Source organism: Halyomorpha halys, unplaced genomic scaffold (assembly GCF_000696795.3).
Source record: "Halyomorpha halys isolate HHAL.00 unplaced genomic scaffold, Hhal_1.1 Scaffold388.1, whole genome shotgun sequence".
Taxonomy (NCBI): Eukaryota; Metazoa; Arthropoda; class Insecta; order Hemiptera; family Pentatomidae; genus Halyomorpha; species Halyomorpha halys.
This window is the reverse complement of record NW_027114767.1, coordinates 22343-36167: the sequence shown is the minus strand read 5'-3', so window position 1 is coordinate 36167 and position 13825 is coordinate 22343. Positions and strand designations below refer to the sequence as shown.

Below are 13825 nucleotides of genomic sequence, written 5' to 3'. Positions count from 1 at the left end.
TTTTTTTTTTTTTTATTCCAGGTAAAATTTTGCCTTTTAAAGGAAACAATTTTTTATATAAGTAAATTCCAAACACTTAAAAAGTCAAATTTAAGTACCATTTAAAACTCTATGCATTAAATAAAGAGTGATTTATACTTACTTTGGCATTCCAGTCCTATTCCTCACCTTTTTGGCCGACTAGTTCAAATTCAAACAATTTTTTAATATGTCTGTTAGTGTAAACTTCAGGTCTATACTCTTGAAGAACTAGGGAGAGAATGCCTACTGCTAACTTAGGCACAGGGTAACGTTTATCACTGCCATAATCCCTCCATATACTATTTATACATGTACACACCATTTTTATTCACCAAAAACTTTTTCTTCTACCACTGTTACACATTTAAACTAGCCTATATCAATTTGATTTTTCCATATTTGCAAAATATCACTACACCTTATTTACTGCTTCATGGCAGTTCTTACAAAATTTCACTAATATTTTTAATCTTACAACTTTTTTTTGTGTATGATATTGCTTTAGTATTATTAGATTAGAATATTGATCAAGATGATGTATATTGGTTTATAAAATGCCTGAACGCTACAGCGAATTTTCGCTAAAATTGACTTACCTGAAGTATCCACTGTATATTATCAATTTTCCAATTTTTTACCATTTTCTTGAAAATGGCTCCAACGATTTTGGTTAAACTCGTTATATTGATGTAAAATAAAATTTTCTTTAATAATAGTTAAGTTTTAGGTCTTATTTGTAATGGAGTAGTCCAATAGGCCTTAAATGTTGAATTTTCAAAATAGCTTCCACTAAAGTAATTTTAATGTTGTCTATTTGAAATAATTACCCAATTTCATTGTCATTAGGAATAAAAAATGGAAAAATATAAACTAAGAAAGAATTTGATAGTTATATGAAGGAGAAATATTTTCCTTGACTAAAAATAAGTTTCCAGAAAAAACAGTTGTAATGTTCCCAAGTAATAAATGTAATATTGATGGTTTACTTCACAGTGGTGCTAAGTACATTTCCACTAACTGTACAAACAATACGATTAAAGTTTCTCCCTTTAAGGAAAATTATAACTTTTCAATAAATTTTCCTAAAAGGGACAACCTTTAATTATTGTATTGTATTGTTTGTAAAGTTAGTGGAAATGTACTTCCTACCACTGTGAATTATGATTTTGACTTTTTTTTAATTCTTCGGTTTATATTTCAGGGAAAAGAAGTAGCTTGTAATATTACAACACTACCACCGGGTACAGTGATTTTTGAAGACATTTGTGATGAAATAGTTAAAGGCCAAGTTCTAAAACCACTAGAAAGGGGCCCGAGAGCCCAAAGCCCTGACCCCCTCCCTGGTAGAATTAGATACAGGGGTCAGGATCATCAAGAAACTGAAGTTCCTTTTGGAGAGAAAGATCAGAAAGGTGAATTTACGTTAAGGTATGGATTACACATTCATAGAACTTTTTAAACCATTTATTCAGTTTACTTTTTCAACTTATTTGTTTAATTTGATTTATTTATTTTCAAAAATAGACACGGTGACTGGGTTCAGTTTCATATTGCAACAGACAGGCGGGATGGTTTGCAAAGGGCTACTGGTATCACTTTGCTTCCTGAGTCATTTATTGTTTCTGGTGAGCGAAGGGAACAAGGAGCTATCGCTGCTTTGAAGGAAGGTTATGGATTCATCAAGTGTGCAGAAAGAGATGTTAGATTGTTTTTCCATTATTCAGAAGTTCTTGATGTTGACACTGAGTTGACTGCTGGAACTGAAGTAGAGTTCACGGTTATACAGGTACAATATATGTTTTTATTTATTGCTTGGTTTGATGTTGAAAACTAAGGAATGGCTTTTAATTTTCAGTTATTGATTATTTATATAGGCTATTAAACTGAGTAATAATATAAATAGGTGTTGTTTTATTCCTCAAATTATTCCAAAATATTTTTTTAATTTTTTTATTTACAATAGAGTAAGGAGTTGTACCTTACCTAAATGCATCTATGTCATCTTCACTGATCACTGCACCAGTTAAATATGTTTTAAATATTATATTTTGAGAGAGAGGTTTTATTTTTACAAAAAATTTACCAAGTGATTGAATATGAACAATGTGTTATGTCTATAACCAGGGGTTTTTGTACTTTAAACCAGGCGTCACTAACATCTAACAGGTAGACATAACCCTGTAATTAATATTTTTTAACATAAATGTGTACATTAGGAATATATTTACAATGTGACTATGTAATTGATAAAAAACAAAAATGAGATTATCATGGACAGGGCTAGTGAGAATTTGGTCTATATGCTATCGCTATTTCAGCAACAAAAGAACATTCATCTGGTATTTAATTTTCCTTGACCTATGGCCTCTGAAGACGGAAGGAACTCATTATCTGTGGAAACGTTCTTAGGGCAAGGGTCAAAACCAAACACTAAATTAATATTTTTAGCATAAATTAATATTATAGCAAAAAAACTTCCAGCTGTTATTTAATTTTCCTTAACCAATGGCCTATTTTGTCTCTAAAGACTGGAGGAACTCATTTGTGGAAATGTGCCAGTTTTAAAAACGAAAATTAATTAAAAATAATTCAATCAATATTACGGAATAAAATTTTAATAGGTGTTTTTTAATAGGATTAGCAAAGCTATTGAAAATTTTTAAGACAGGTTGATAGCAGTGTGGAAAATTCCATAAGGAATGGAAAACTCATCAGAGGATTAAGTGATATAGATACCTTTGACCTGTTCAGAGATAAAACATTTTGATGTTATCAAAGGCACATCAGGTGAAATCATAGTTATGTCATGCTAAATCTTTTGGGTTGATCCATTAATTTTATACTTGACTTCATAATTAAAATTTATCATTAGGAGTTAATGTACAACTCACATTTACTAAAATAATGATCAAAAGAAAACAAAAAATGATGTTATTAAAGGAAACTCAATATGAAATGGCATCAATATTTTTCACCTGTTGTTAGTGAAAGATCCAACTGTTTTAGAAGTTGCTGAAGGTCCTCTTGTTGTAGTGTTACTATACACTGAACAGAGAAACTTTTAAAAATGATGGCAGATAATTAGAGGTGGTCAGAGGTACAACACCTTCCCTTACATAATTATCGAATAAATTGAATTAAATTCACTCATCATGAAATTATTATTATACTATAATGTAACAGTATTGTTTAATCAAAATATTACCTTGTTTTTAAATGTACAGTTTCCTTTTTACAGACAATATCAAAATACCTACTGACTTTAAACGTTTATTGGAAAGAATATTTAAACCAGAAGTTTGGCACTTGGTCATGTTTTAACTTCATATTTATAGAATGAATCGTATGTTTATACGAATCACTAATTAGTTTATTTACATTCGGGAGTGATTTATTTTCTTTATTCCTTTTAAAGAATAAACAAATCTATCATTTTCATCTCGTGAACGATCAATCACTTTATAATTTTCAGCAGTTTCATTGAATTATCTGAGTGTATCTTATATTATTAATACAATTTCTGTTTATAGTGGAAATTTTAACTAATTTGCAAAGTGGTTATTTTTACTTGTGAGGTTTTCCAAGTAAGTTTTTGAACTGTTATAATCGTTTCTTTTCTTTTTTAATACTTTTTAGATACATCTGTGAATTATAATTTTTTTTTTATATATATATTTTAAAAATCAGTGTAATCACAAACTTTAAGTTTATAGGGTAGGGACCTTTTATCGTGTTAGATAATTGAAATGAAATAATTAGTTCATTTTGATGTATTAGTTCTGGGTAAAGATCTTAGTAATCATAAATCATTGCTGAATGATAGGTAGGATTAAGAATTGTATTGTTTGACTAGTTAGAATTGCAGAAGATTTCATTAACCATGATGTAGCTCTTTTGAGCTAGCTCCTGAAAATGAGAACTTGTCTAACTTCAACAGAAAACAAAATTATTTTTTATCATAAAAATATATATGTTGATGATTTAGAGAATAACACTGCATGGTTAAATTGCAGACAAATGTGGTGCCTGTAGGAAATAAGTGTGTCTGTTATTCTAAGTTTGAAAATTATTATCGTATTCACCCAACCTGTTAAAGAGATCTTGTTTCCTTTCATCTTGTTATGTTATTAAAAAAACGTAATTGAAATATTCAACCATTCCTGTTGCCGAGAGTGTTAAAATGAAGATAATTATTTACTTATAATTGAAATAATAAAGATATTAGTGTGGTAACTATGGTGACAACATATTTGACTCCACCGTGGACTGTGCTAAAACTTGCGTTTATTTTATGATAAAACTCATGAAGATCATCATTATATTTATGTATACAGATTAGCACATCCGTGACAGCATTTTTATTTTAAGTGAAATCGAATTGATCAAGCTTAAGAATTCACAAAACTTGTTGAGAAAACATGGATAACCTTACTTTAGCAAATAACAGTTTAGCGAATTTAATAGGTCAGCGGGAAAGAGATGTCATTCGTTCATACTAACTGTTTAGCACCTAAACATTTTTAGCTACTTGTGTGAATAACCTATATGTCATAATTTAGGAGTTTATAAAAGAAGGAAAAATCAGGAATTTTTATTTTAAAGAATTTACTATTAAAAAAAAGTAGTAGAAAATCAATTCCTTGTGTAGTGTTTATTATATAATAGTGGCTAACCCAAACATTTAATCTTAAATAATTGGTTTGTATGTTTTAACTTTCTGTTTAAGGATCCACAGTCATCTTATGCAAATCAACGTAATTCTGCTATAAGAATTAAAATCCTTGCTGCTGGTACAGTGCAGTTTGAAACAATGTTAGAGCGTGGCATAAGTGGTGTTGTCGCTAAAGAAGCTTCTTCAACTTGGTCTAGTCGACCTTCACCATCAAAAACTGGATCAAGTGATAAATGTCCAGAGCCTGGTTTAATATCTTATACGACTAATATGAATGGAGCTACGGTAAAGAAAACAGTTTCCTACTATGCCAAAGACTGTGATCTCAAGGGCCTACCAAGAATTGGAGATAAAGTAAGATGTTCTTTTTTTTACTTATTCATTTTTGTTGTTAGGTACTTAACTGTTAGTTGATTGTAGCCATCTCCAGTGCCCACTGTTTGTATTTTATACACTGTCATTTCTTTATCTTGTTCACTATCATATTTTGTAATGCCTATGTGTTCTGCATGTAAAAATACAATCCATAGAGATGTCAAATAAACATTAGCATGTTCATGTTCGTCATGCAAGATTATATTAAATGGTAAAAGTTGTGATCTCACTAAGAGTGATATTTCTTTAAAATAGAAAAAAAAATGGCTATTTTCTTCCTATGCTTCCTCATCCCTAAGACCACCTAGCCCTAAAGAATAAACTCCAACCATCACTTCTAGGAATACAATGGAAGAGAATATAGCAGAAATTTTATCAGAAATAATTAAAATAAAAGATAATATTAAAGAAGTCAAAACCACACTAGAAAATTAAGAGGATATCACTTTTGAAAACGGTGAAAGCCTAAAAAAATGGAGGAATATGCAGTTAAACAGGAAAAATTAATTGAAGATATTTGAAATGAAAACAACAAAATATTAAAAAATCAAATACAAGTTTTAGAAGACAAATCGGGTGAAGCAAGAAAATTTAGCTAATACCCTAGAAATAACAGGATCCTCCCTAATAAAGCAGGAGAAACGATGGAGAGGATTGTTTGCTCTGTCGGCGCAGCCCTGGGTATTAAGCTCAGGGTTGAAGACCTGGCCTCCTCTCAGGACAAATTTTCAGTTCAATCCAGTACAACTTGGTCCCATTCATCTGACATGTACTTACCCTCCACCTCACCGAATTGGTTAGTTTGACAAATCGCTTTTTACCCGAGCTGCCTTTTACTGGAACTCCAATTCCTCTACCATTTGCCATCATCATTTGTTCCCTCGTTTAAAACCCTTCTGTAACCGCCTATGATTCTCCAAATTGAACAAATATTATAATAATAGAGATACTATAAATATGGAACATTGCCTATATTGTTTATAATTATTGTAACCCAAAATTTCTCAGTGTACAATTGTAATATGATTCCTAATTGAGTGCAGCCACACTAGTTTTGGCCAATATATTGTGTAACCTTACAATTGTTCTAAAGGAACTTAGTCCCAAAATAATAAAACTATTTTTCATTTCATAATGTGTTTGATGGCTGTGGAGGATTTTCAATAATTAAAGATTTCTCTTATCGCCGGAACCTAATCTTAAACTCTTCATCTTTATCGATCAGTTTTGTACATCTAAATATTATCAAATATTGATCTCAGGAACTTTAAAACATTACAAAAAAGGGACAGTCCAGGAGTAATAGAAAGTACATGGAACAAAAACAAGTTTTATGATGAGAATCTATATTAAATTGATAACCAAAGACATCACTTATTTGATGATATCAGTCCACTACTTGTTGTTGGCAGCTTTAAGTACTGCTAGCACAAACATCTTTAGTAATTGATAATTGATTAAAAAGAAAAAAACTAGCTAGTTACTTTGACGGTTGATGGAGCTAAACCTACACAGAGGAAAAGTAATAAACATAGTTTTCAGTTTATCTTTGTAGCATGTGTAAATGTTTGAAGCATGGTGATTTTTATTTTAATATATTATTTACATGTTCTTGACAATAAATATCAAAGTTTTATTGCAAACACTTAAATAACTGTAGTGCAATCTGACTTTATTGGTTAGGGACTTGTAAAATTGTGAGTTTATAGATCCTTTTGAGGTTTGAAAAAACATAATAAAATACTTCTTAAGAATTTAGACCTTATGGATTAACTTAAATGAATTGGTCTAAGTTCCAATTCATTAGAAATATTTCTTTTGAAGTGTTGGTTCTAACTTAAGCCTTCAGTTAAAAATTACAGGCAAGAAAATGGTCCACACACATTAAATAAATACATATAAATACTCTGAGTTTTTACCGTTATATGATTTATACTATCATCTTAACCACAATATGGGTTCTTCTATATTGCAGATTGTTGATGGTTTCCATTTAACTTATGCCCTATTCCTTTAACTTATTCTCCTTAACTTTGCTTAATCTAGTACCTACTGTACAATTTTTTTTAAAACTTTTATCTGTTCTATTACAGTGTAAAAACAACATTAATACATTTACAATGTTGTGAAAGAGGGATTCTATAAATATTAGATTTTTTGAACTTTTCCTAAAGCATTTTAGGCTAGGTAGATTTTCACTGAGTTGATCTTCACTATGGTTGAACTTCCTTAGTGGGATTGGTTTAACCATGAGTCAGTAATATTATTGAACATGGTTCATTTTCATATTCAACCATGTTCAATAATATTGACTCTGTAAGAGGGGGCTTTAATTAGCAACCATAGGTCAGCTAACTGTAGTTCTGCCTATTAAACTTAATTTAAAAATAATCTATAAATTATAAAAATCTCTTGTAAGTATATTGAAATTTATGTTAGTTAATGCTACATGGTTATATTTAACTAACCATTTGTCATATGTCTAACTTTTTGTTATTTGTTTTATTATTTTGTAGTTATAAAGAAAAATCACTTTACTATGCCTAAATTAATCTTCCAATTAAAAAAAAAATTCCAATTAAATTGTTACCTAATAAAATAAATAAAATACCTTTGTTCTTGCTTTGTCATTTTTTTTTTTTTTTATGATTTATATAATATATGTTAATTACTATTTCCATTAATTACTAACTCTATCTTGGTTTTAAATTTTCTTAATTTTTTTTAATTAGGTAATTAATTTTTATTATTATGAACACATAAATCTACTGTTTAAATTTTGTATTTTTAGTTGCGTGTTGGCAGGCCTGAAACCATTGTATCCATTTGTTTCTATATCCTCTTGTTATAGTTAATAGATTTATTAATTCAACATTACAAAATATTGTTTTAAATCTTTATTTTGAAGAAAAGTTATTAAATTCTTGTTAAATATTTATATTTTAGAGAATTTTAGTGTATTTTATTATTGATAGATCATACAAGTTTGTGGTAACATATGTTTCCTGTTCTTGACATCTGCTGTTCAAAAACTAGTCATATTTGAATAAAACTGATGTTATTCCTTTAAAAAAAAAAAAAGAAATTAGTTTTTGTGGGCTTATCTGCATTAAATTGATTCTAAATTACACAAAAATATGTTGAAAAAGAAAAAAGTTATTGTTTTTGATTGATGTGCCCTGCTTCAGTAAACAGCTGTATCTTTTTTTTTTAAAAAAAAAAAAACAAGAGATCAATTTTACCAGTTAATGTTAAGTTCATTTGCTTTGTTCTTCTATAGTGATGCTGCAGTTTAGGAAATTCTCTCCAAAACAGGTAAAAATTGAAAACAATATTTTGGAATTTGTTATATTTAATACAAGTGTTATGCTACTTGTTTGAAAGTATTTTCAGATATTTATTTATTTCAAGATAGCCATCATAAGTCTATTTCATTGAATCAGATCAATTATCAATTTGAAAACTAATGTATTTATAATTTTTTTTAAATTTGGTAACTCTGGACATTTAATAGTAGTTTTCTTACTCATACTTTTAATTGTTCATTTTTATAGAAGAAATAATAAAATTATTGTTTGGCTGACTGCTATTGATTGTTTTATTGTATTGACCAAATTTTGTTGTTATAGGTTGAAATAAAAAATATTGAGATTAGGGTATGGAACCTGAAAGTTGATTTTCTTTCTTTTTTCTTATCTTATGTTGTAGTTCAGGTATTCCGTCATTTACTCATCTAGTAGAAATATTAATATTATTTTATTATAAAGTTTGGTATATACAGTATTTTTTCCCCAATTATTTCAAATTGATATCTGGTTATTTGAAAAGGATTTCAACATGAAGATTTTTTTATCACATCTATGGTACCTTTTGAGGGAATTTATGAAAAAGTTGATTTTTAGTCATTACTAATCTGTCATCACTAGTTAACACTAATTATACATTTAGTAGTTGTCCATGCAAATTCAGTTGATTATTTAAATGTTATAGTCTATTGGAATCTTGGAAGTTACATTTATTGATGAATTAATGTAATGTGATTATTTTAGGTTGAGTTTAATTTGTGCCAAGTTAAAAGGACTAAAGAAGTGATGGCAGTAGATGTACGGGTCGAATCACGTGCAAGTCCTGGAAGCGGAGTAAGAGGATCTGGTGGGGGCTTGGTTAGCTCTAACGGATCTCCTGTGCTTCAGGGTTTTGTTGCGGCTTTAAAAGATGGATATGGATTCATTGAGACTGATACTCATGATTCTGAAGTCTTCTTCCATTTCAGGTGATTTAAGGATTAGTAATCTTATACAATTACAATTATTTTCCAATTACTGTAATTTGTAACTGCTGAAATGAATTTTTTTTTTCAATTTTGGTTAATAATTTCAACTACTTGATGAAGCACAGTAACTGTAACAATGGTCCAAAATTAAAATGTTTAACCAAATAAATTGCAATTATTATAGTCAAATGCAATTGCCATTACTTTTTACTTACCACTTTGCAATTAATTCAATGCTAAGTATCGTTAGGGGTTATTTTTATTAAAGTTGAAATAAACATAATAGTTATTAACAGACTTCTACTAATAAAAAACTGTTCAGAATTGGTTTTTTCTTGACTGAGTTAGTAGAAATCAGGACTTGTAATTTAGGTATAGCTATTAATTAAGTGCAGATCCTGCTGTTGGTATTCAAATCTATTCTGGTTGTAACATAGATGTTATCTCTTTCTGACTATATTCGTATAGTAAATAAACAAACCATGTATCATTTTTGGTTGAAAATAAAAGCTTATTAAACAATTAAGACAACCAAATTTTATTGAGGTATTACAATCAGTATTACAACTTGCTACCATATCTCTATTCTCTTTTTTCTACTATTGTTGTTTATGAAGCTAAGTATAACTTGCTTTCGTTTATTGTTTTACAATAATAGTTTTGTGAGATTTTACCCAGTGGTCTTCTATCTGTCCTAATTGTTGGAACCAGATAAGTCTGGTTCATTGAATGCCTTAGCCATTCAAAATTTAAGGATGATCCTTATAATTCGATCAATTTTTCACTTTTTTTCCTTATCTTTTTACTTTTATATCCTTACTATTAGGCAAGGTGAATATTGTAATTGGATTAAATTTTCAATGTGTAGTTTCCAATGGATCTAAGCGTTTCAGAACCTTCTGAATCCAAAAAACACAAGGTCGGTTATTGATTTGTGTGTCGTCTCCATTCATGTTTTGATGATTTGAGAATAAGTTTTAATTTTTTTAATTATGTTTTTATTTTATGTTCACATAACATGAAAGAATGTGGTTGCTTATTTATTCATAAAGACCCATTTGTTGCTGTTTTAAACACTATTAGAGAATTTAGTTTGCCTAAGTAATTTTGTAGTTTAAGTTTCTTTTGTTTCAACAACAAATTTGTAAAGTAATTAAAAATTTTATATTAGTTATTATATATTATATATAATAGTTTAGTATGGCTGGTATCAGGTCTCGACTTTTGATATCTGAGAAAAAAACATCAAAAAAAGTTAGGTTAAATAATAAATTATATTGGCTCATGAATAAAATAAATCTGGTGGGGTGGCCCATTACACAATTTTCACTTATCACTTTACTTCAAATTTAAATTAATCTTTTCATATTTAGGTAATAAATGGAAAAAGTGACTTTGCATATAACAACCATGAAAACAAATAAATTATGCAAAAATTCTTTTTATTTAACCTGAGAAAGTATTGCTCATTTAGAAAATTAACAAATTGACTTATTTTAAATCGTAATTTATATTTATAAAATTTTTATTACCACCCACAATATGAAAAGAATAATTAACTCAACTGACTTGGTAATTCTCTACAATAACAAAAAAAAAAAAGAAAATCTTCATTGGACCAGTATTTGCAAAGATACAGTGTATTGGACATTGTACATGTGTTTATTTACTCTTTTATTTTTAAAAGTATTGTGCACATGTTCACATTGAAACATATTTATTTATTTATTTTAATAACCCAAAAACTATGTAAACACACTCAAAAAATATAATTGGATAAATGCAAATGTAGGAATTCAAGAAATTTGCAACAGTATTATTTGTATTGCATTTTTTATTTTAACATAAGAAATATATCGAACCAAACAGTAGAGAAAAAACATTAAATTTATCATTAATTACAAAAACTTGTTTCAAAAAAGTTTCCATGCACTATTAAAAAATATATTTTAATACATATTTTTTCTAATAACATGTCCTCCTTTTGCCCTTAGAATTTCAAGTAGCCTGTTTTTCATACTTAAAACCAGATTTTTCGTTACCGCATTGTTAATTGCATTCCATTCTATCTGTAGATCACCTTTAAGCTCTTCTGTTGTTTGGGTGTTATGGTTTTTCACTCACCTTCCCATTAGTATTGAATAGGGTTTGCATCAGGTGACTGTGGAGGTGTTTTTAGTTGATTGGGAATATTGTCGATCAACCATTCTTTTACTTTTTTAGCAGTATGTTTAGGGTAAACGTAACTTCCCCAAGTCCCAATTTTTCAGCTGATTTTTTTTTTTATTGTTCCTTAAAATGTCCAGGTAATAATATTGGTCCATAAACCCATCAATGAATACTAAATTTCCAACATCAGAAGCTCCAAAACACCCCCACACTATGACACTACCACCTCTGTGTTTATATGTTGGGGTCAAATTCTTAGTTTTAAAAGCTTGGTTTGGTTTCCTCCACACTTTTGACCTTCTACCTTCCATCTGGCCCAAAAATATTAAATTTGAATTTGTCGGAGAATATGACCCTTTCCCAGAAATTGTTGGGTTTATTTACAAACTCCCTAGTAAATTGCAGCTGCTTCTTCCGGTTTATCTTACTGATGAAGGGCTTTCTTCTTGCGACTCTACCACTGTATCCTTCCCTTCTTAGAATATTTCTGACTGCATGTTTCTGGGTGGACTTGAATCGCATAGTCCCTATTTATTCTGATGGCTATTGAGGTTGCATTAGTGTGAGGATTCGTATGGACTTCAGCAAGGATGGCTCGCCTGTGGTGATTCTCCAGTTTCCTAGGTCTTTCAGCACGTGGTCTATCCTCAAGAGATTTTAACTCTCTGTATCTTTTTAGTACATACTGTACAGTAGCATGTGACTTATTCAATGGATGTGCAATTTTCCTTAGAGATAAGCCCTGCATTTGGTAGCGAACCATAAGCTCTCTCAAATCACGAGAAACGTGCATGTTGAAAAGAAATCAATTTCCCAGGCACAAGTAGAGCTAATACTGAACCTAGAGTTGAGTATAGAGATAAGATTTATACAGATAACACTGGAAAGACGGTCATAGTACAACAAATAGGATTGTTGCGGCCAACATATGGTCCACATATCGATAAATGAAACATATGATTTTTGTAACGTCAGAAGCAAGGCGGCTTCTCTGTATTGTTTTTTAAACTAAAAAACAGACAGATGACTTCTTAGCGCCTCTACGTGTGCACACACATCGTCTCCTTTATCTCCTCACTACGCACTCGTAGTTACTAGCATTCTGGCCATCTTCATCAGCTAAATCATCTTAGCCCGGGCGGACTTCTTCAACTCATCCTCCAAGAGGACATGGCGGGCGGACGTATGTCCCTTTTGTCGATCTACTTCCATGAGAATGTCCACTCATAACAACCACAACCGGGGCCCCACCAATCACCGATGAAATAAGACTTTTTTTAATCTTTTGTTGAATTAATTTAGTTTTTTAATAGTTTTAATCTTTCTTTTTTTTCTAGTTTGTATATTTTGTGTTCCTATTCTTATTATGTTTACTTATTTAAAAATACAAAAATAACAAAATTCGACTATTCTTTCCTTTTCACGGTTGGGGTAGTAAAGGTTCCTTTTGAACCCATACCCGCCGTAACAAGGATTAATATTGAAAGTGTATAGAAACTTTTTTGACCTATCATAAACAAATGACATGCTGCCTCGTTTGATATTATTGAAAAAATAAAAATAAATACATATATTTTTTATCTAATATTGGTATTAGTAATTTGTACATTAGGAAAATGTTAAGTTGAAAATAAATAGCCCTGCAAATTCATAGCATGCTGTATGGAAACTTTTTTGAGTGTGTGTATATATCTCCCAGAACATTCAAGGTGCTAATTTTATATAGATTAATTAATTTCCTACAAAACCAAATATAAAAAATTTAAATAAAGATTTTTAATTGAGCTAATATTAGCAAAGATATACAACAAGCAATTTTGTTTCTGATTAAACCTGCGATTTTTTTTTTTAAAATTATAAATGAAAAGAAGTGGAAGACCTCCAAATGTTTCCAATCATATGAAATGGATGGTTTTGAGAGAAGTTACGTAAACAGGAGCGATTCAATTTAGGATGTGATATTAGCTTGGTGAGGAAGTGGATAGCTGAATCAAATTTTTTAAAATATTATAAGGTTATGAGAAAACCACAGCTCAAAAAACATCATTTGCAACGATGACTGCAGCTTGCTGAAAGACATTCAAGATAGTAAAAAATGGTCTAATGTTATTTTTAGTGATGAAAAAAAATTTAACATTAATGGTCCAGATGGTTTTAATTGCTACTGGCATGACCTTAAAAAAAAAAAAATTAATATCATAAATAATAATCATAAAAATAATATCAGTTACACTCAGATTAAAAAATAAATTACTTAAACTAATTGAAATAGTTTTTTCCCATGGATTTATATTATTTCATAGGACTGTGTGTAT

At 29.5% G+C, this 13825-nt stretch overlaps 1 protein-coding gene across 1 annotated transcript in view; it reads left to right on the top strand.

Moving 5' to 3' along the window:
- Positions 1-13825, top strand: part of Unr (cold shock domain-containing Unr) — a gene marked incomplete in the record, with an annotated part of 39050 nt that overhangs the window by 12843 nt on the left and 12382 nt on the right. The window contains 4 exon segments of the mRNA XM_067051899.1: positions 1223-1449; positions 1546-1807; positions 4748-5047; positions 9118-9341. Of these exon segments, the coding sequence (XP_066908000.1) occupies positions 1223-1449; positions 1546-1807; positions 4748-5047; positions 9118-9341 (1013 nt within the window).